Raw genomic sequence first — 20,374 nt, 5'->3', positions numbered from 1 at the left:
TTTAAAAAAGCAAATGAAACCTGGTAGAAACACCTACAACCTATAAACAAGGACATCACAGGCACTGGGGACAGTGACGTTTTCCTGAACTACATGCGTGCGGTTGTCCTGTGACTTTCTAATGCACAGTGGACGCATTTGGGGTCAGAGACGGTTCCAGCCGGTTTGTTCAAAAGCACCTGAGGCCTGAAACGGCTGGATTGGTGACGGTAAGAGACAGAAGGCCATTCGCGCCTGCGTGCGGGTCACCCGGTCACGGTCCTGTGAGGCTGCTGGAAGGGAAAGCTCTAGGGACAGAGAGCGCTGGTGCCACCTGCAGTTCCCACAAAGTCACTGTCCCTTTGCTCAGTTTCACACCCGCCCCTGCAGCAGAAGTGAGTGACAAGAGCAGATTTAAGACGCTAGGCCAACAAAACTGTGGCGCTTCTTCCCACACAAGATACACATGTGCTCAGGTGGCTTTATTTATTTATTCACTATTTTAAAATATGTTTTTATTGATTTCAGAGAGAGGAAAGGAGAGGGGGAGAGAGAGAGAAACGTCAATGATGAGAGTCATGGATCGGCTGCCTCCTGCACGCCCCCACTGGGGATCGAGCCTGAAACCCGGGCCTGTGCCCCGACGGGGAATCAAACCGTGACCACCTGGTTCGTGGCTCGATGCTCAACCACTGAGCCACACCGGCTGGCATTCTGGTGGCTTTCAACCACTCGTCCCTGGAAATGTGCGGCCATGAGGGGCACAAAGACAGGTCCCAAGCGGCGCCAGGAGAGGAGAGCAGAACACGGTGCCGGGAGGGCCCAGGAGGCCACCAGCAGGCTGTCCTTGTGTGGGGTGAGCCCCTTGCTGCCGTCGTAAACCATATATATGGTGACGGGAGAAAACGGGACTTTTTGGGTGGTGGGTGCACAATGCAATATACAGATGGTGTATCGTAGAATTGTACCTAAAACCTATATAATTTTATTGACCGATATCACCCCAATAAATTTAATTAAAAATAATAATTTCAGCTCTATGTAGCGTGGCTCAGTGGTTGAGCACCGACTCACGCACTAAGAGGTCACTAGCTCGATCCCTGGTCAGGGCACATGCCTGCGTTGCTGCTCGATCCCCAGTAGGGGGTGCCAGAGGCAGCTGATCAACGTTCATGTTTCTCTCTCATCAGTGTTTCTATGTCTCTCTCCCTTCTTTTCTCCCTAAAATCAATAAAAACACATTTAATAATAACAATAATAATTTTATATGCTAGGTAGTCTTTTTTTTTGTTGAAAGGATGGGGTTTATATCACAAATACAAAAAAAAAAAGCTAGGATATCCCTCAACATGAAGAACAACAGCTCTAGATACCAAAATTCATTTTTAAAGGGCAATTAGACCAGAACTGCTTCCTTCCCCCTCCAAAAATGAAAAAATGCCATGAGTTCAGGATTATTTTTCTAACCTTTTCAAATGCAGCAAATAGGCCCAGCCTCACAAAATAAACAAGGTCTGCATTTAGTGCCCAGGAACTTGGCCAGTCTGACAGGATAAGATCCGCTGGCTGGGAGGCCAAGGTCAGGCCAAGGTCACCAACGTGGGGGGGGGGCACCCAGTACTTGGCGTAAGAAAAAGCCAGTCCCTGGCAGCGTTTTGGGGGCATTCCTACAGCAGAGAGCGCTTTCCCCGGCAGTGCTCAGACAGTGCCATGCTGTGGGCAGTGACATCACCCGATAAAATCTGCAGTCCGATGGGGTAAGACTCAGGCAGTTCCTGCCTTCACACGCGAGAAAAATGAAGCAGAGATAAAAATCCCCAAAGGCCCTGACTGGCTGAAACTGATACAGGACATCAAAGCTGCATTTGAAACAAGTGCCAGGCCCGGCAGCGTTCCCACTGGCACCCCGATCTGCCCTCGCGGGGCCAGGGCAGGGCCCTCGGGCGGCCTCCGGCGTCCCTCCCGGCTGCTTTAGCAGAAGGGACTGTGTGGAAGTCTCATGTCATGGACACAGAACTGGAGCAGCCCCAAATGATTCGGGTTTTTCTATTAACTTTTATAATCTTCCCATCAAGGAACTGGTTCAGCCTGGCCGGTTTGGTTCAGTGGTCAGAGCGTCGGCCCGCGCATGGAAGGGGCTCGGGCTCGATTCTGGCCAAGGCCATGTGTGCCTGGGTTGCGGGTTCGATCCCTGGCCCTGGGAGGGGCACCTGCGGGAGGCAACCAATCCGTGTGTCTCTCTCACGGTGATGTTTTTCTCTCTCTCTCTCCACCCCCTCCTTTCTTCCCTCCCTTCCACTCTCCCTAAAAAGCAATGGAAAAAATATTCTCAGGTGAGTATTGAAAAAAACAAAGATACGCAGGACACTGAAATGCGCAACCATTCGTGGAACCGATTATAAGGAGCCCTAAGCATTAGCAGCAGGTCTCAGGAGACTTACCTATAAGCACAGAGAAAAAAATAACAGAAACATTTTCTGCATGTCTGCGCAGACGAAACCACCAACGATTTAAAGTCATCCTACAGACATCACTCGCATGCACTGCAACGAAAAACCTTTCTGCCCGTCTCAACTTGACCTAGACTATGAAACATTCTCACGTAATTAGAGATTCATCCGATTAGCAGCTCACGCTGTACCTGACGCCTAAATCTGAGCAGAAGCCTCTTCTCCCAAAACGAAACAATTCTGACCTCCACGGCTTTTTCTCTCCCGATTTTAATAAAAATCAAGACTGGCCTCATCGCAAGAAAGATATTTATAACGATGTGTGGTGACGGATGTTAACCACGCTTATTTGTTATCAATTTGCCATAGGCACATACATCATATGATTATGTTCTACGCCTGAAACTAACGTATGTCAATTATATCTCAATTTTAAAAAAGCAATAATGGAGATGACCCCAAACACGTCAGGGTGTCTCTCCAGCATAAATCTCTAGCTCTACTCTGTTTTAACAAGAAAACAGACACAGCAGCCACTGGCCGTAATCCCCCAAAATGCTCAAAAGAGAAACTTGCCCCCGAACAAACGGAAACTTGGCCGTTAAACAAATGACCTCAGGCCACCCTCTCAAAGCGCCGGGTTGTGCCAACGCCCAGCAGCGTCCGCACTAAGACACACACACTCCTTCAGAATAAACACGGTTCTGCCCCCGGGAAGAGCCCTGGAAAGGGGACGGGCGGGGTGGGGGAGACGGACGGACACACAACCTGCCGATGTCCCAGCCATCCCTGGCCTCGGGCCGCACTGTTGCAGGGACGGAGCTGTTTCCCAGAACGTCAGCGGTGGGGCCCCACGCAGAGCCGCCAGCACCCAGGAGCCAGGGGCACGGGGACCCGGCACAACACCGCCTCGGTGCCAGCGAGTGACACCAGAAACCAACACATGTGCTAAGAAACGTGCCCCTAGCAGGCCCGGGTGCTGCTGCTGGATGTGAAACCTTTCTTGAAATGCACCACCGGCCAGGCCGTCTGGCTGACCCGACGGCCCCGGCTAAGGCCCTCCTCCCCGGGGTGCTAATCCCACGCCGACTGCGAGCTTAGCGGACGCAGGGACATAATCGGAGTCGCAAAGGGGCTTCCGGCTGCCAGCAAGCAGGCAGGGCGTGAGTGGCAGGAGCGAACCGTACGCGTAACGCAGGTCACCATTTCAATTCCTGAGGCTCAAACGGGAACGCAAGCTTGAGAAGGTAGTTTACGGCGGGACACTGAAAAGAGATTTCCCCCGGGGCGTCTAAAATGATATAGACTTTTCAAGAGCTGAATGGACAGGAATTTGCTCTGAACTGAGGAAAACGGGCGACGGTCTCAGCGCTCTCCACGCGGGGACAGCCACAGCCCCAACCGCAGCAGGCCGAGCGCACAGGCCTGTGTTCCTCCCGCACGTCCCCGGGGGGGCCGCGCTGATCAGGAAAACGCCACAGGGGACCCACGTTCCGGTCTTCATCTTTTCCAATCACATTTGCTGAAGCTGGCAGTTTAAGCAGCGGCAAAACAGCCTGGGGCCGGCTGTGAAAATACCGGCACCCAGATCCACCCACAAAGTGCCTGCCAGGATCTCTGGAGCGTGGCCTGGACACCCAGGGAAAAAGCGCAGGTGACAACCGGACAGAGAAACACAACAAAAAAGTCACCACACCCACCCTGACCTTTCCTGCGAGGACACTTCCTTGGCTGAGCAGAGCGGGAACAGCAACATGCTCAGGAGGAAGGGCAAGGCAAAGACTCTCTGCTCAGCTTCTCCTCCTGGCCTGACGGTTGACGGACAGCTGGACAGAAGCCCGCACTCCGAGCCACCTCGCTGGCCCCGGGCACCGCCTGGGCATCCCGAAGGAGAACATACGTGCCTTGGTGGGGACTCCGATTTCAGTTCTTTGTTTCCAGCCGACGCGGCTCTGGGAGGAGGGAGGCGCCCGCTCTCATCTGTCTGGGAAAGAGGCTTCACGGCGTAGAGATAGCGATCCCGCGCCTCCTAGCACATCGCTCCCCAGCCGGGCTTCGAACCGATGACAAGATATTGCTGCCCAGGCCCCGTGAAACAAGACGCCACGGCCTTGGGAAAGCGGCCGCCACATCCTCTCCCGGCCGCTCGGGGCCCGCTCACCACGCCCGAGGAAATCAACCAGCCTGCAGGACAGGGGACTCCGCAGGTGTCGCGGGTGGCCAGGGTCATTACGGGACCGCAATTCCCTTCTTTTCTTTAAATATGTTTTCATTGGTTTTGGAGAGAGAGGAAGGGAGAGGGAGAGAGAGGCAAAACCTTTGACAAGAGTCACTGACCGGCTGCCTCCTGCACGTTCCCTACGGGGGATCGAGCCCTCAACCCGGGCATGTGCCCTGGCCGGGAATCGAACTGGCGACCGCCTGGTGCATGCTCTGAACTCAACCACTGAGCCAGACCGGCCGGGCACGGTTCCCGTTTTGTTTACAAAACCATGGGTATGGTTTATACAGAGATGCACACACCCCTTTCCCCAGAACCACCACACGTGCCCTGGCCGCCTCACCGCTCAGGGCCCTAACCTGATTTCTGTCTCTGTCAGAAAGGCCACCCTTTCTCAGGGCACCTCAGGTGGGCAAGTAGCTGAATCAGATTAAACACGGGTTGAGTCGGCTAATTTACCATCTGGCCATACTCTTGGGCAGGAGCGGGGAACCTTTGTTCTGCCAAGGGCCATTTGGATATTTATAACATCATTTGCGGGCCATACAAAATGATCGACTTAAAAATTAGCCCGCTCTGTTTGGTCAAACATTGAATTAACTCACCCCTAATGGGGCGGCTGGAACGGCTTCTCTTTGGTGAGGCCTCGACAGGCAACACCAAAGGATTTCTCGGGCCATGTATGACCTGTGGGCCGGTCATTCCCCACCCCTGCTCTATCGTAAGGGAGCATATGATATTCCTGCATTTGTGGCTCAGCCTATGAATTACTGACACAGAGACATTTTTATAAAATAGCCGCTTTTGCAAAGAGCACTGGATCCATTTTGGAGCCCTACGTAAAAATGCTAGAAAATGCTTACTAATCTGTGAGGCGGGAGTCAGCTTCATGGACGCCTGGGGATGGAGAAAGGAGAATGGCGAGATGCCGGCAGAGATTTAAATTTATGCGGAGAAGAAGCCATGTTACTGATTTAAGAGAACCCACTTTGAAAGCACTCAGGGTGGCTCAATTGGTTGAGCACGGTCCTATGACATGTCCCAGTTGCGGGCTCAATACCCAGTAGGGGGCACGCAGGAGGCTTTCGGGCTCAATACCCAGTAGGGGGCACGCAGGAGGCTTTCGGGCTCAATACCCAGTAGGGGGCGTGCAGGAGGCTTTCGGGCTCAATACCCAGTAGGGGCGTGCAGGAGGCTTTCGGGCTCAATACCCAGTAGGGGCGTGCAGGAGGCTTTCGGGCTCAATACCCAGTAGGGGCGTGCAGGAGGCTTTCGGGCTCAATACCCAGTAGGGGGCGTGCAGGAGGCTTTCGGGCTCAATACCCAGTAGGGGGCACGCAGGAGGCAGCCGATCAAGGTTGCACTCTCATCGGTGTTTCTATCCCTCTGTCTCTCTCCTTTCCTAAGAATCAATAAACTATTCTTTTTAAAAAAAAAAAAAAAGTCACATGCTGCTAAATGGTAGATTTAAAAATGATTAAGATAGCAAATTTGTTATGTCTATTTTACCACAATTAGAAATTGAAACTTTTTTTTTTAAGCGGACGTATCGATAAACGCATGTGTGTGTCCCCTCAGCTGGACTTAGAGGCACCCCTCCATGCCAGGAGATGCCGACACCCCTGGTAAAGCCAGCACTCGACAGCACGGACGTCCTCCATTCACTGCGGAATTTCCCTCTGCTGAACGTCCAGGATCCCAGAAATGACACTCTGGGTCCGGGATGTGCCTGTTGAGACGCGTTGCCAAGCCGCTCACCGGGGAAGTTGTCTCATTTGTCACCTAAGCAGCATCCTAACAAGTCCTTGTTTCCCACAAATCTCCAGCAGGGGGCACTGCTGCTCTATCAGAGAACCCGAGAGACAAAACCTAGTGTCTCATTGGAAAATAAACAGATTCCTAAACATCTTTTTATATGCTTATTTCGGTTTTTTTTCCCCTTAATCCTAATCCAAGGACATTTTTCCATTGCTTTTAGATAGAGTGGAAGAGAGGGAGGGAGGGTGAGAGAGAGAGAGAGAAACGTCAATGTGAGAGAGACACATTGACTGGCTGCCTCCCGCACAGGTGGGACAGAAAGGGGAGGGGTTGGGGGACACGAGCCTGTAATCCAGGCACATGCCCTTCACTGGGAATTGAACCGGCGACCCTTCGGTTCAAGGGATGACATTCTAACCACTGAGTCACACCAGCCAACAAATGTTTCTCTCTCATCAATGTTTCTCTCTCTCCCTCTCCCTTCCTCTCTCTCAAATCAATGAAAACATTTTTTTAAAAAAAAAGGTTGCTGCCTTTGAAAAAAATTTTCTGATTTATTTTTTATTTATTCATTTATTTCAATATATCTTTATTGATTTCAGAGAGAGGAAGGGAGAGAGAGATAGAAACATCAATAATGAGAGAGTCGTCATTGATCGGCTGCCTCCTGCACGCCCCCGACTGGGGATCGAGCCCCCAACCCAGGCATGTGCCCCGACCGGGAATCAGTGATCTCCGGGATGCTAGGTCGATGCTCAACCGCTGAGCCACGCCCGGCCGGGCGTCAATTCATTTTTTAAAATTTACAGTCAACCTCGGAAAGAGCGCACTAATTCTGCTAAAAAGGGCATGAATCAGGCAGCTACAAAATGCAAGGCGGAGAGTTATTTCTACACGGAAACCAGTCACAGGTACCTGCGTGGCGTCCAGGAGCCCTGTTCTAGCTCGTGAGCGTGAAAGCACCCCACCTTTAACTTCGCTTTCTAACTTCTGCAAATCGCCCACACCTCTATCCACAAGCCAACATCCAGGGACCGGCCGCTGGCTCCCTCAGACCTCAGCACGGCTCAGGAGCCCCTGGCACCCCCTCTCCCGTCCACCTGCGGTCACCCTCTACCTTCAGCGCAGCCTGCCACTGGGTGTAAGCGATGGCCAACAACACTGCTCATTTGGAACAAAAACAGAGTGTGCTTCTCTGCCACGAAAATAATCTACGCACTGCCAAGGAAAGATACGACCATTCAAATTCACCTAATAAATCAAAACAAACAATAAACCATCAGTCGCCCAGGGTCTTACCTTTTCACCACCAGCTTCAGCGTCTTGTGGGAGCCCTTCACCAGGCAAATCGCTTCCTGTCTAAACCCCGAGAGACCGACGTCGTTGATGCCCACGATCTCGTCTCCGGCCAGCAACTTGTCCACTGCTGCGGCTTTGCTTCCTTCTTCAACCTGCGACAAAGGAGGGCGGCCAGTGAGCTCCCCGCATGCGCAAAGCAGGTGCCCGGGACGCGGCCAGGAGCGCAGCCTGCCTGCCACGACGCCTGCCGCCCGCCCCCGGCCACCCAGGCCCCGTGACCGGCCTCCAGGCTGCCGAGGAGGGAAAGGGACCACCTGGGCCCCGAGGCTGCCCCGGTTCCCACGCGGGGGTCCGCCTCTGCCAGCACGTGGGCTGCCACTCGCCCAAGGAACAGGGAACGGCACGAAAGGCTCAGGAACACACGCAACCAAGAACAGGGACTCATTGCCCGAGTCGCCTTTATCCAAACAGTAATGACCGACCACTTCTATAATTCACGAATCGCTTCTCAAACATTAATCCCGTACCTAGTTCGATGACCTCTGTAACAGCTTTACTGAGATACAACCCCAACACCCTGCAGTTCACCCAAGAAATATCCCAGTGAATGCTTCCTCGTCTATTCACCCTGCTGCTCAACCACCTCCATCGTCAACTTGAGGACCCGTCGCTAACCCCAAAGAAACCGCAGGCCTATTAGCAGTCGCTCCCAGATCCCCCCAGGCCCCGCCAACCGCTCGTCCGCCTCCTGTCTCCACGGACCTGCCTTCCCGGGACAGCTCGCAGAAAATAAATTACACAATACGCGGCATGTTGTGTCTGGCTTTTTTCACGCAGTGTCACGTTGCAAGGTTCATACACGTAGAGCGCGTATTTCTACGTTCCTTTTCATGGCCGAGTAATATTCCACCGTACGGAATGCCACATTTTATCCATTTGTCAGCGGATGGCTGCTTGAGTTGGTGTTAGATTTTGGCCGTATGCTGCTGCGAACCCTGGTGTCCAAGTTTCTGTGTATGTATCTGCATGTCTCTTGGGTATATATCTAGGAGTCGAATTGCTGGGCACTACGGTGAGCATTCTGAAGAATGGCCAGGCTGCTTTCTTTCTTTTTTAAACATTTTTATTTATTGATCTTAGAGAGAGGGGAAGGGAGAGAGAGAGAGAAAGGAACATAGATTTGTTGTTCCACTTATCTATGCATTCGTTTCATTTGTGCCCAACCAGGGATCGAACCTGCAACCTTGATGTATCAGGGCGATGCTCTAACCCAACTGAGCTACCTGGGCAGGGCCTGCCAGGCTGCTTTCTCCAGCGGCTGCCCCACTTTCCATTCCACATCGGCGTACGCAGGGTCCCGTTTCTCTCCATCCCTGCGATTTCATATTCCCCGATTTCTCTGATTATAACCCTAATGAGATTATTCTAGCAGGCCGTGCATAGTAACATATTCACTACTCAGTACTAAACGCATATGAATCAATGTGTTGACTGGTTCCCTAAACCCTGAACAATCTTGATCTTTAAATACTTAACCTGACTTTTCCGATGTAGCAATAACGGAATTCGGCCTTGGCCGGTGTGGCTCAGTGGTGGAGCGTCGGCCTACACACCCGAGGCTCTCAGCTTTGATTCCCAGTCAAGGGCACGTGCCTGGGTTGCAGGTTCAATCCCCAGCCCCGGTTGGGGAGCCTGCGGGAGGCAACCAATCGATGTGTCTCTCTTACATCGATGCTTCTCTCTTCCCCCCTCCCTCCCTTCCACGCTCTCTAAAAAAAAAAAAAAAAAAAAATCAATGGAAAAAATATCCTTGGGTGACGATTAACACATCAGAGAAAAATCGAATTCCGTACGAATGAACCGCATCTGTGTTGTGCACTATACCTGCCCAGCCGTGGCCCAGGAGCCAAATCCAGCCAGCCGCCGCCTTTTTTGGAGGGAGGAGGGAGTTTAAATAAAACTGTATTGGATTACGACCACGCCCCTGTCTACATACGGCCACGGGGCAGAAAGGAGAAGCTGAACCCACAAAGCCAGACATATTTACCGCTTGGCTCCTGACCAAAAACGTTGGCCGACTCCTGTTTTGGACCGAAAAGCCATTATCCTTGCAATCTGCCAGGGAAACGTGAGCGTAACGCATGGTCACGCACAGACTACTGGACGATTTGAAAGTCACTGCCCCTGGACGGTACACCCCGGCGAGCCCAAGAATTACTCCAAACCCAAGGATTCGGCCAAGTCCGCACCGGCCGCGAGCGGGCGGCCCCTCCCTGGGCAGTTGCGGAGCTGCGGACGGAGCCCTGACAACGCCTCGCCGGTTCCCCAAATGCCCGCCTGGGTCGGAGGACAGCTGACCTCTGGGGGGGACGAAGCAATCACTCGCTGCACGTCCACTCCGCACGCAAAGCTAAAGCCCACTCCTCACAAACTTCTGAAGCAGTTCGTCCCGTGAACAGCTGCTCCACACGTCTGGACGGTTTCATCCCGACACAGTAACAGACGGGCTGTAAGTTCCCACCTGCCCCAGATGACACCCTCGGCCACAGGTAACAGCCAAGGCGCCGGTTCCACGCGGCGCAGGGCCCGAGGTCCGCACGCCCCGCGTGAGAGGCCGAGGGGCCGTGCGGGGGCAGGTCCGGGGGGCAGCTGGCTGCGGGAGGAGGTGCCCGGGGAAAGGTGACCCACACATGGAGTGGCCCCCGGCAGAGGGTAGTGAAACAGTGGAAGGCGGGGGGACCAAAGGAGGCGACCTACACAGAAGACAGACCCACAGACAGGAGGCCAGCAAAGACGGGCCCCTGGGCCCCACGCCGAGCGGGGTCGGGTGGGGCGGGGGCTGGCCCACACTGCAGGGCGCAGGGAGAAGGTGGGCCTCGAAAGCTGGTTCCTACCTGGAGGCAGGCACAGGCTTCGGACAGCACCTCGCAGACGAACGCGCGCACCGGTCACCCAGGGCGTGGTTAAGACGCAGGTTCTCAGGGTGGGAACTGGGTGGAGGGGGGCCGCGGGGGGTAAAGGGGGTCATCTGTAATACTCTCAACAATAAAATTTAAAATAAATAAATTTGCCCGGCCGGGCGCGGCTCAGCGGTTGAGCGTCAACCTAGGATCCAGGCGATCAGGGTTCGATTCCCGGTCGGGGCACATGCCTGGGTTGTGGGCTTGACAAATGACTCTCTCATCATTGATGTTTCTGTCTCTCTCTCTCTCTCCGTCTCCTTTCCTCTCTCTGAAATCAATAAAGATATATTTTAAAAAACACACACAAAAAACAAAAAATAAATAAAATAAATAAATTTCCCCGGGGCCCGTTTGGCTCAGTGGTTAAAGCATCGGCCTGCGCACCGAAGGGTCGTGGGTCCAATTCCCGGTCCAGGGCATGTACCTGGGTTGCAGGTTCGATCCCCAGCCCGGGGCATGTTCGGGAGGCAACCAATCCATGTCTCTCTCACGTTGCCGTTTCTCTCTCGCGCTCCCTCTCCCCCCGCCTTTCTGCTCTCTCTAAAAATCAATGTGAAAAATCAGGCAAAGATTAACAACAACAACAGAAAATGAAGACCCACAAATGCAAAAGCACCTCTGTTCCCGTGGGGACCAGGCGCACGTGGCCCCGGAGCAGCAAGAGTGTGGGCGCCAATGCTCCCCTCCGTCTCGGGGTGAACATGAAAAGGCTTAGAGGCTAGAAACACGAGAGAGAGCCAGGCCGACGTGGCTCCGCGGCTGAGCGTCGACCTGGGATCCAGGCGATCGGGGTTTGATTCCCAGTCAGGGCACATGCCTGGGTTTCGGGCTCGATCCCCAGTCGGGGGCGTGCAGGAGGCAGCCGATCAATGACTCTCATCATTGATGTTTCTCTCTCTCTCCCCCTCTCCCTGAAATCAATAAAGACATATTTAAAAAAAAACACACAAAAACAAACAGCCGCGCAGATGGGGAGACTTTCCGAAGAGGCTCTGGATGTGAAGATGGGTGGAGACAGGAAGCCGGGCCTGAGGAATGCCAGCCTGGGAGGGAGCGAAGCTCTCGCTGGAGCGTCAGAGGGAGGAAAAGGGCAGAAGGGGAGACTGGGAACTTGACCTTGAATCTGAACCACATCCTGGATGTAGGCACCGGGGCCCAGAGGCGGCGGCCTGCACGCAGGGGAGGGACCTTACGATTCAGGCGCATACATCTGGGAGGCTGGTTTCGCAAACTTCTCCTGCCTGCGAACAAGGTGGGAAGGACGTGGGTCCTGCCAGGTACCAACTTGGTCTTTGCACCGGACAGAAGCAAGGGTCGGACCAAGGCCAGGCAGCGAAAACTAACGTAAGCAAGGACCCAGGGCGTCCTTAGGAGGAAGCACTCCCGCCCTCAGTGGTGACCTGAAGGGCGGAGCAGAGGTCTGCGGCCCCGTGGACGCCTTGACCTTGAGCCCTGTGCAGAAATCACAACGACCAGAGGTCAAAAATGAAAAAAGAGCTTTTTTTGTTGTTGTGAATGCTCACCTGAGGGTATTTTTTCCATTGATTTTTAGAGAGTGGAAGAGAGGGAGGGGGGGGAGAGAGAAAGATCCATTGGTCGCCTCCTGCAGGTGCCCAAAGCGGGGCTGGGCATCGAACCTGCAACCCAGGCACGTGCCCTTGACCAGGAATCGAACCCGAGAGCCTTTGGTACGTAGGCCAACGCTCCAACCACCGAGCCACGCCGGCCAGGGCAAAACCAAAATTTTTTAAAAGTGCAATGATCCTATTTCAAAGCCCATGAATCACACCGGGGTGTTATCAGCCATGAGCATCTCAGGAACGCCTCCCCTTCCAGACAGGGAGATCCACAGGTGACAAAGCAAGGCCTTTTGTTCCACCAGACAATCGCTGATGTCACCTCCTGCGTCTGGCTCATTGAAGCCCTTGACTCACTCCCCCCCCCCCCCCCCCCCCCCCCCCCCCCCCCGAGCTCGGCTGCTGCCGAGAGGAAACGGGACTCAGCCAGGAAAAGCACCCGACGGCGAGATCCTCGGATGGCAGAGAAGCCCGTGGAACACTCAACACCTGCGGCCAGGTGTGTGCAGGCGTGAACGGAACATCGTTCCCGGCCCCGCGTGCGGGGCGATGGCAGCCGGGAAGTCCGGGTTCCAGCAAAAAGGCGTCAGGAAAGGGAAACCCTCAGACAAAGAGAAGGGAAAGAGGCAGAAAGACACTAAGGAAGATCCACACGCAGAAAGCAAATTGGAACCCGCGAGCCACGTCTTATCACGGTCGTGTCCCCCGCCCCCCCGGTCCCTCTTCTCAGCAATATTTCACCAACCGCTTTGGAAATGCATGCTCTATAGTCGCTCCAGAAACGTGTTTAAGGGGGGAATCCCCCTCACCCCACTCTGAAGCAGGCTAACACTCTAACCACTGAGCCACACCGGCCAAGGCGTAACTTCATATATATATTTTAAGTTCATATATTAATTTCAAGGCATGTGAGCCATGAAAATAAAAATTGGGTCATGTCATTTCATGATATTAAACCGTGTGTGAGCGAGGCCTGGGCGGAACCCGAACTCGGCACTTCGCACCCTCCCCTGGGCAATGTGCTTCCTTCCACCTGTCACCCTGGGACGTCACGGAAACCGCTCCTTAGAGCAGAACCGGAGCTACACGGCGTCTTGCATTTTCAGCACACACGCCGGTTCAGAACGGTGCCCAGATTCAAATGCCTGGGCACTGAGCCTCAAAACAACCCATAAAATTTCAACCACAAAAGAAAAATTCCTTTCCTCATGGCTGACCACAGAAAAATACCAGAAGGCAAGACAAATGATAGAACAATATTTTTTAAATCTAACAAAATAAACCCCAAACCCACCCACTACCAGCACCGGGTGTTCGGGCTGGTGCTTAGCAACGCGAGGGTGTGTCCTGAGGCTCACGGGGGCGTGAAGAAGGGAGCCCGGCCATGTTTCTCTTTCCCTTTCCCTTCCTCTCTCCAAAAAGTAATAAAAATATATATATATATATATTTTAAATAAAGGCAGACGTGGCCAGGCCAGGGAGCTGGGCGCAAGGCAAATGACAGTGGGATGAGCTCCTCTACAAAGGGGGCATGTGGCCCCCAAAAACGTTGAGGGAAGACTCTCCAGAGATGCCAGGCAAGGGCAAGATCTGGAGACTGCGATTAGCAGCCAGAAATCAAAACAGAAACAGAACAAAACAGCTGACCGCCCTGGAGCGGTCCCGAGGGAGGCAAGGAAGGGGACTCTGCCTCAGGTCCTTGGGAGCGACAGCTCCAACCGGCCGGCTGGACAGGGAACCCAGGGAGGCGCCTTCGTCCCCAGCCGCGAGCCCACAGCCCTGGGGAGGGCAGAGGCAGCCGGGTGCCCCCCTCCAGACGCGGGGAAGGCCGAGCACCCCGGGCCTTTGCAGAGCCCGCGGAAGGAGCAGCTTCTGGACAGGGAGCGCTTTCTGACGGTCACTGCCTGTCTGTCAGGGAAGCACCAACGCAGAAACGGAAAGGCCTGTAAGCAGCCTCCGCCAACGCCGTCCCGGTTCTCACCGCGGTGCCTCCCCGCTGCGCGCACAGGCTTCACGGCCCGCGCTGGGTCCCGGCGCATCTCTGCCAGGCCGGCTGCACCCCGCCGAGCGCGGTCGGTCAGCACCGGGCGCCGGCGGGTCACCGGCGGAGGCCAGGCTTCCCGTTCCAGCCTCGGTTCCGGCCTGCTGCAACGCGCAAGGCAGCCGCGTGGAACGAACAGCGTGGCCCTACGCGCGCGGCGACTCCCTGGCACCGCAGTGGGTGGCTTCCCGGTGAGTTTCACCCGCAGCACCTGGGTAGCCTCCCAGGAGGTTCCACTGGCACCCCAGCTGCCCAGGGAGCTCCCTGCCTGCCAGCTGGCATGTGGCGCTCGGCGAACTTGTCCACTGGCCAGCGGCCGCGGTCACGCCCGCTCTGTGGACACCTGGGTCTCCGAGGGGCAGCTCCAGCCGCCTTCCTCGGGTAACCTGCCTCGGCCTCGGAGGCGGGGGTGCTCCTCACGGCGGCCGCCCCGCATTCCTTGGCATGCTCTACGCCTGCCCAGCGGGGTTTGCTAGTTAATAGTTACACAGCCATAAATCGATACTAAGTAATCATCTGTTAATGGTTAATTCTCTGCGCAGGGGCCGGCACACTTTTCCGTACAGAGCCACATAGTAACAAGTATTTTAGGCTTTGCGGGGCCTCGGGTCTCCATGGCAACTGCCCGACCAGGAGACATCAGCACAGGGCTGTGTTGGTATCCGCGCAGCTTGCGGACTCTGGCTCCGTAGTAAGCATCGCCCGTTCCAATTTACTCTGTGGTTCTTACCGCCCAGCTGCACCCTGCTGGGTATAAATTCTACGTGAGCAGGGCAGGAACAGAGACGTGCCCGGGCCCTGGCAGCACAGGCAGGAAATACGAGAATTACAGGCCACGGAGGGGACGGAGGAGCCGCCGAGTTTCCAGGGAAGGTTTAGGAGAGACGAGGGGTGATCTAGTCCCAAAACGTGCCCCTTACCACTCCCTTAACTAGGAGATCTGGGGAAGGTCCCTTAATTCTCCTTTGTCTGCCGCCCCCAAAAACGGTGGTAAGAGTCGATCGCCTCACATCCCACGACGGGCCCGAGAATAAAAGTGAGACCACGATGAAAATGTTTTGTAAACTCTAAAGTGCTGCACAAGTACGTTTACAGATCATTTTATTTACACTGTCATTTATCAGTGTCCAAAACGGAAGCACCCGAGACAACCAACAGAACACAAAACGCCCCCCCGCCCCCCCCAGGGACGCGCGGGGGGGCGGCCCACAGGGAGCTCAGCCAAGGCCAGTCCATCTTCCCCCTGGGCGCTCGGGGGCCGCGCCGCCTTTTTATTCCTAATTCTTATTTTTTTGTAAACCCTCGCCTCTGTCTCTCTCCCTTTCCCTCCTTCCCTTCCTCTCTCTAAAGCATATCCTTAGGTGGGGGTTAAAAAAAATAAAAGAAATAAAAGAATCAGCTAAGACAGCGAGTTCCTTGCGGGACGCCCTGTTCCCATCCTCCGACTACGGAAGGAACAGCCCAGCACAGTCCTGGCCGCCCAAGCGGGTCTCAGACATACAAACCATGGGGGCACCGCGCCCGGCCGCTCCCGCCCGTCTAGGAGCCAGACCCGCCGCCCGAGCCCTCTCTTCCCGGGCCTTTTGGAACCGAGCAGTGGGAACATCTTGGGGCTGGCTGAACAGACGCGCCTGGAATTCCTTCATTCTGCAGCTTTCGGAGTGAAAAGCCATCTGAAGAGCCGACGGGCGATCCAGAGGCAGGAAAGGGACCGCCGGACGTGAGAACAAAGCTGTCCAGCCCACACAGCTGCTTATTTTCAACGGATGCTCCCAGCCAGCAGCTATTTCAAAGCATCGGCCGCTCCTTCCTTCAGATAAGGCGGCCCCTGTGTGACGCATCGTAGGGCCACTCAAAGGGAGCTCGGCCAAGGCTAGTTCACCTTCCCTCTGGGCGCGCAGGGGCCCCTTGGCCTTTTCATTTTTAATTTTAATTTTAATTTTTGTCAATCCTCACCTGAGGATACTTTTGGGAGCGGGGAATGAACCGCAACCCAGGTATGTGCTCTTGACCGGGAACTGAACCCGAGACCCTCCGGTGCTTGGACGGATGCTCTAACCACTGTGCACACCGGTCAGGGCGCCCTTTGTCTATTTATTGGGTAAAAACATGGGTGATCTCACCCGTCACGAGGGCTCTCTTTCTCTCTGAAAAACTCTTTTCAATGATGTCGCCACAGATTGAAAGTTTGTGCCTGCCCCGAATTTACTTGCTGAAATCCCAACCCCCGTGGGACAGTGTCAGGAGGTGGGACCTTTGGGAGGTGATGAGGTCATGAGACCCCAATGGCCTTCCAGCCTCCACAAGTATGAGAAAGAAATGTTTCTAGTTCCTAACACACCCAGCCTGTGGTATTTTTTCCCAGCAGCCCAAACAAACGTGGCCAGACATCAAAGACGGCGTGGAGGACACAGGAAGGTCTGGGGTGCACACGCAAGTTGGGAAGGGGCTGCGTGTACAAAAGACTTGAGAGGGGGCCCTGGGGACGTGGCAGGTGTCACCTCTGAACATGCAGCCACTGCCCGGGGGCCGGCTCCTGGGAGTCCTGTGGAAATCAATACCTGCGTCCGCAGCTCTTCCAAGGTTTTAAGTTGTTGCTTTTTTAAAAATATTTTTTAATTAATTTTTTTAGAGAGACAGGAAGGGAGAGGGAGAGAGAAACATCGAGGCACTGCCTCCCGGACGCACCCCGACTGGGAATCGAGCCTACAACCTGGGCATGTGCCCTGAGTGGGAATCAAATGGGTGACCTTTGGGTGCACAGGACAACACCCCAACCAACTGAGCCACACTGACCAGGGCCTAAGTTTTTGAAGAAGCTGAACATCTGGATTTTTATGTCCTCAAATGTCGGCACTCCTTTGCTTTTGAAAATATATTTTTTTTATTGATTTTTAGAGAGAGAGGAAGGGGGATGGAAAGAGAGAGATAGAAACATCAATGATGACAGTCATGGATCTGGATCGGCTGCCTCCTGCACGCCCCCTACTGGGGATCGAGCCCGCAACCCGGGCATGTGCCCTGACCGGGAATCAAACCAGTCACCTTCTGGTGCAGGAGATCAACCTGTCTCAATAAACAAGAAATTTACGATCAGGCATCATTACCCGAGCCAAGTTGAGGTCAGAATCTGCTTGGGAGATAACATTAAGACAAAACTTGGACGGCAGTCACCCAGAAAAGCCATCGTGTACATCCCGTTTACAGGCCCTGGGAAAATTTGAACCCCACGCCCCAGTAGTTAGTCTTCTCACCCTGAAATACTGATTTCCCAAGACCTCACCAGTCCCAAAACTACAGAGGCTGTTTTACCATCGATCGTTTAAGTTAAAAACTGGATAGAAGAAAAGGGAACGGACTTCAATAACTTCTCTGAACCACAGCTCTATGGATATGCCTCATACAGAACCTGCCCTTGCCTGGGCTGACAGTTATGGACCACAAGGGACGATTTCCCTAAGTCCCTCCGTTCCCCTGAAGGCAGAGAAACTGGAAACGGCTCTACATTCTCTTGGCATTCAGCCCACAAAGGAGCCCCACCAGGCCCTGAGGCACCACGTGCAAGTAGACCCAAAGGGCACAGTGTCTTTTAGAGATTTTGTCCGGCTTGCCCGAAACTTGTTTTGTTTGCAGTCGGGCGACGTAAATGTTGGTGCACGTGAAATTTCCAAAATATCAGATTCACAGCTTATTGCCTGGGAGTCCCTAGAAGCAGACAAAATGGAAAGACGTAAGCGTGAAAGAAATGATGCCTTGGAGGAAGTGAATGCACTCAAGGAAAAATTATTTGACTTGGAAAAGGAAACAATAGGCAGAAGAACTCCAGAATGAGAAACAAACTTTGCCCAAGAAACTGCCCAAGTTAAAGACAGCGCGCTTGGAGACGGACCACGAGGACCGCTGGGTGGCACTCCTGTTTGCGCAGGCGCCGGCCACACCTGGCCGCTCAGCGGCGGTGCCCGGAGCACACCGGGCGAGCCCTGGCACACACAGAACACCCATTCCCACCTGGCTGTTGCTCTTTCACGCAGAAAAATGTTTTGCCATCTTAAGAATTCTGCGAGAAATTTTACTATTCCATTCATACCATAAGGCCCATTTTAATCGTTAGATTAATTAGAGCCCCAGAATTTCAGCTATTGGAAGAATCTGGTAGGGAAGTGATATTCTTAGTAGGAACTGTGCAGTTCATTGATTTACAGTATTTTCTGTACTTGGTTGGCTCAGAACTGATGTGAGGGTTCTGGGTTCCCTACCATGAGCCACTGTCTTCTGGCTGTTCAGGGACCACATTCTTCATTCTTGAATCGATTGTTTCACACGTGCCTGTGGTAACTTATAAAGGGGACCTGGCAGGGGAACTTAACCTCAGAGGGAAGGCGGGAAGGAGAGCTGGAAGTGATTAACCAAAGAACGAATAAGCATATATGAACTGCCCACGGACACAGACAATGGCCGGGGGGGGCTGGGGAGGGTGGGAGATGGGTGGAGGGGAGTAAGGGGGGACAAATGGGGGATGTCTGTAATACTCCCAACAATAAAAAAAAGAAACCAAAACAAACAAAAAAACCCACTGTCCTGCTGTAGATACGTTTTCAGTGAAGAAGTAAGACGCGTTGCATGTGCCGGACAAACCGACCAGCCACGAGTCCTGATGTTCCTGCTCGCTGGTGCTGTCCCCCTTACTGACACAGGGATGGCCTGAGAATGCACGTTTTACAATAAAATTACGGTGCAAGGGACTGAGGGCTGGACAGTCAGCCATAGCATCTAAGTTGTTTAAATGCTAGAGGACTACGGGAGGGCAGGTATTTTATTACACTAAACACGGCCCCCATCTCATCAGTACTGTTATTGCTCCACCACAACTGGAGCTAGAAGCAAACCAAGGCAGCCAGCTACTATGTAACTTGTAACGAAGCTACTACGTAACTTGTAACGAAGCTACTACGTAACTTGTAGCCAGGCTACTATGTAACTAACTTGGAACCCTCCTCGGTCACAGACAACCCTGGAGATTTACACTCCTCCAATCAAGACGAGACTGCACAAGAAACCCCTGGTTGGCTTTTTCCACCAGCCAACTTTCACAGGCAAAAGCTCCCCTCCTTATAGTTATGTTTATTTCTCCCGAGTTCATTCGTAGCTTAGGGAAGAAATGGAAACAGTCCCAAGTCTTTAAAATAAAGAGACTCGAACTGGCGAACTTTTCATCCCCAGGCGTGCCGCAGCCTCCACCAAGGCAGGGCAGGCTCGGGACCCTGTAGATTGTGCTTTGGGGGCTGCAAACTTGGACAAGTATGTCAGCATTTCCTTAGGAGCCCACCTGTACTGTTTTCCAAGTCGAGGACTGAATCAGTCACTGGTCAGAGGAAAACACCGAGTTAATTATGTGCCAAGTTTATGACGGGCAAAAGGGTGCCAAGCTAGGCACAGAGATGCCGGGCGCTTGACACACCTTAGAGCATCGTTCTGTCCTGGGTCCAGGTGGTTCGACACTCATCAAGGTCATAGAAAAGCTTCAAGGTCAAGGCTGTTTTTGCAGCTGGCCACAGCCCAGCTTCATTCCATCTCCAACGCTTTTTTCGATCCTTCTAGGGACAGAATCTGATGCAAAACATACACTTATCTTTTAGAACTGACATGAAAATATTTGAGATTTTTAATTACTGTCTTCAAAAAAAGGGGGGGGAGGCTGCTATCTCCCATGACGGGCTCTAAAAACATTTCTGCCCAAGGATTCTGAAAACAAAATCAGTGTAGCTTAGGGACGGATTCCAGACATAGCTAAAATACCAACACGAGTGGGGAAAAAGTCCTTTTGCCAGATTTTGACGTTGAGGGCACAATTCTCAGGTAGGAAAAGGTAAATTTCAATGTCCTCCTTTAAAAAGAGGCCCTTGAGCCCTGCCAGCATTTCTCAGTGGTTAGAGCACTGGCCTGAGCACCAAAGGGTCTCAGGTTCGATTCCCACTCAAGGGCATGTACCTGGGTTGCAGATTCAATCCCCAGCCCAGTCGGGGCACGTGCAGGAGGCAACCAATTGATGTGTCTCTCTGTCTCTCTCTCCTTATCACCAGTTCAAT

At 53.5% G+C, this 20,374-nt stretch overlaps 1 protein-coding gene across 1 annotated transcript in view; it reads right to left on the bottom strand.

Moving 5' to 3' along the window:
• Nucleotides 1-20,374, bottom strand: part of LOC308551963 (protein Shroom2-like) — a 99,823-nt gene that overhangs the window by 45,824 nt on the left and 33,625 nt on the right. The window contains exon 2 of the mRNA XM_081126889.1: nucleotides 7,708-7,859. Within this exon, the coding sequence (XP_080983015.1) occupies nucleotides 7,708-7,859 (152 nt within the window). The remainder of the gene's footprint in view (nucleotides 1-7,707; nucleotides 7,860-20,374) is intronic.

Source organism: Miniopterus schreibersii (genome assembly GCF_964146895.1).
Source record: "Miniopterus schreibersii genome assembly, chromosome: Y".
NCBI lineage: Eukaryota > Metazoa > Chordata > Mammalia > Chiroptera > Miniopteridae > Miniopterus > Miniopterus schreibersii.
This window is presented reverse-complemented; position numbering and strand designations above follow the sequence as displayed.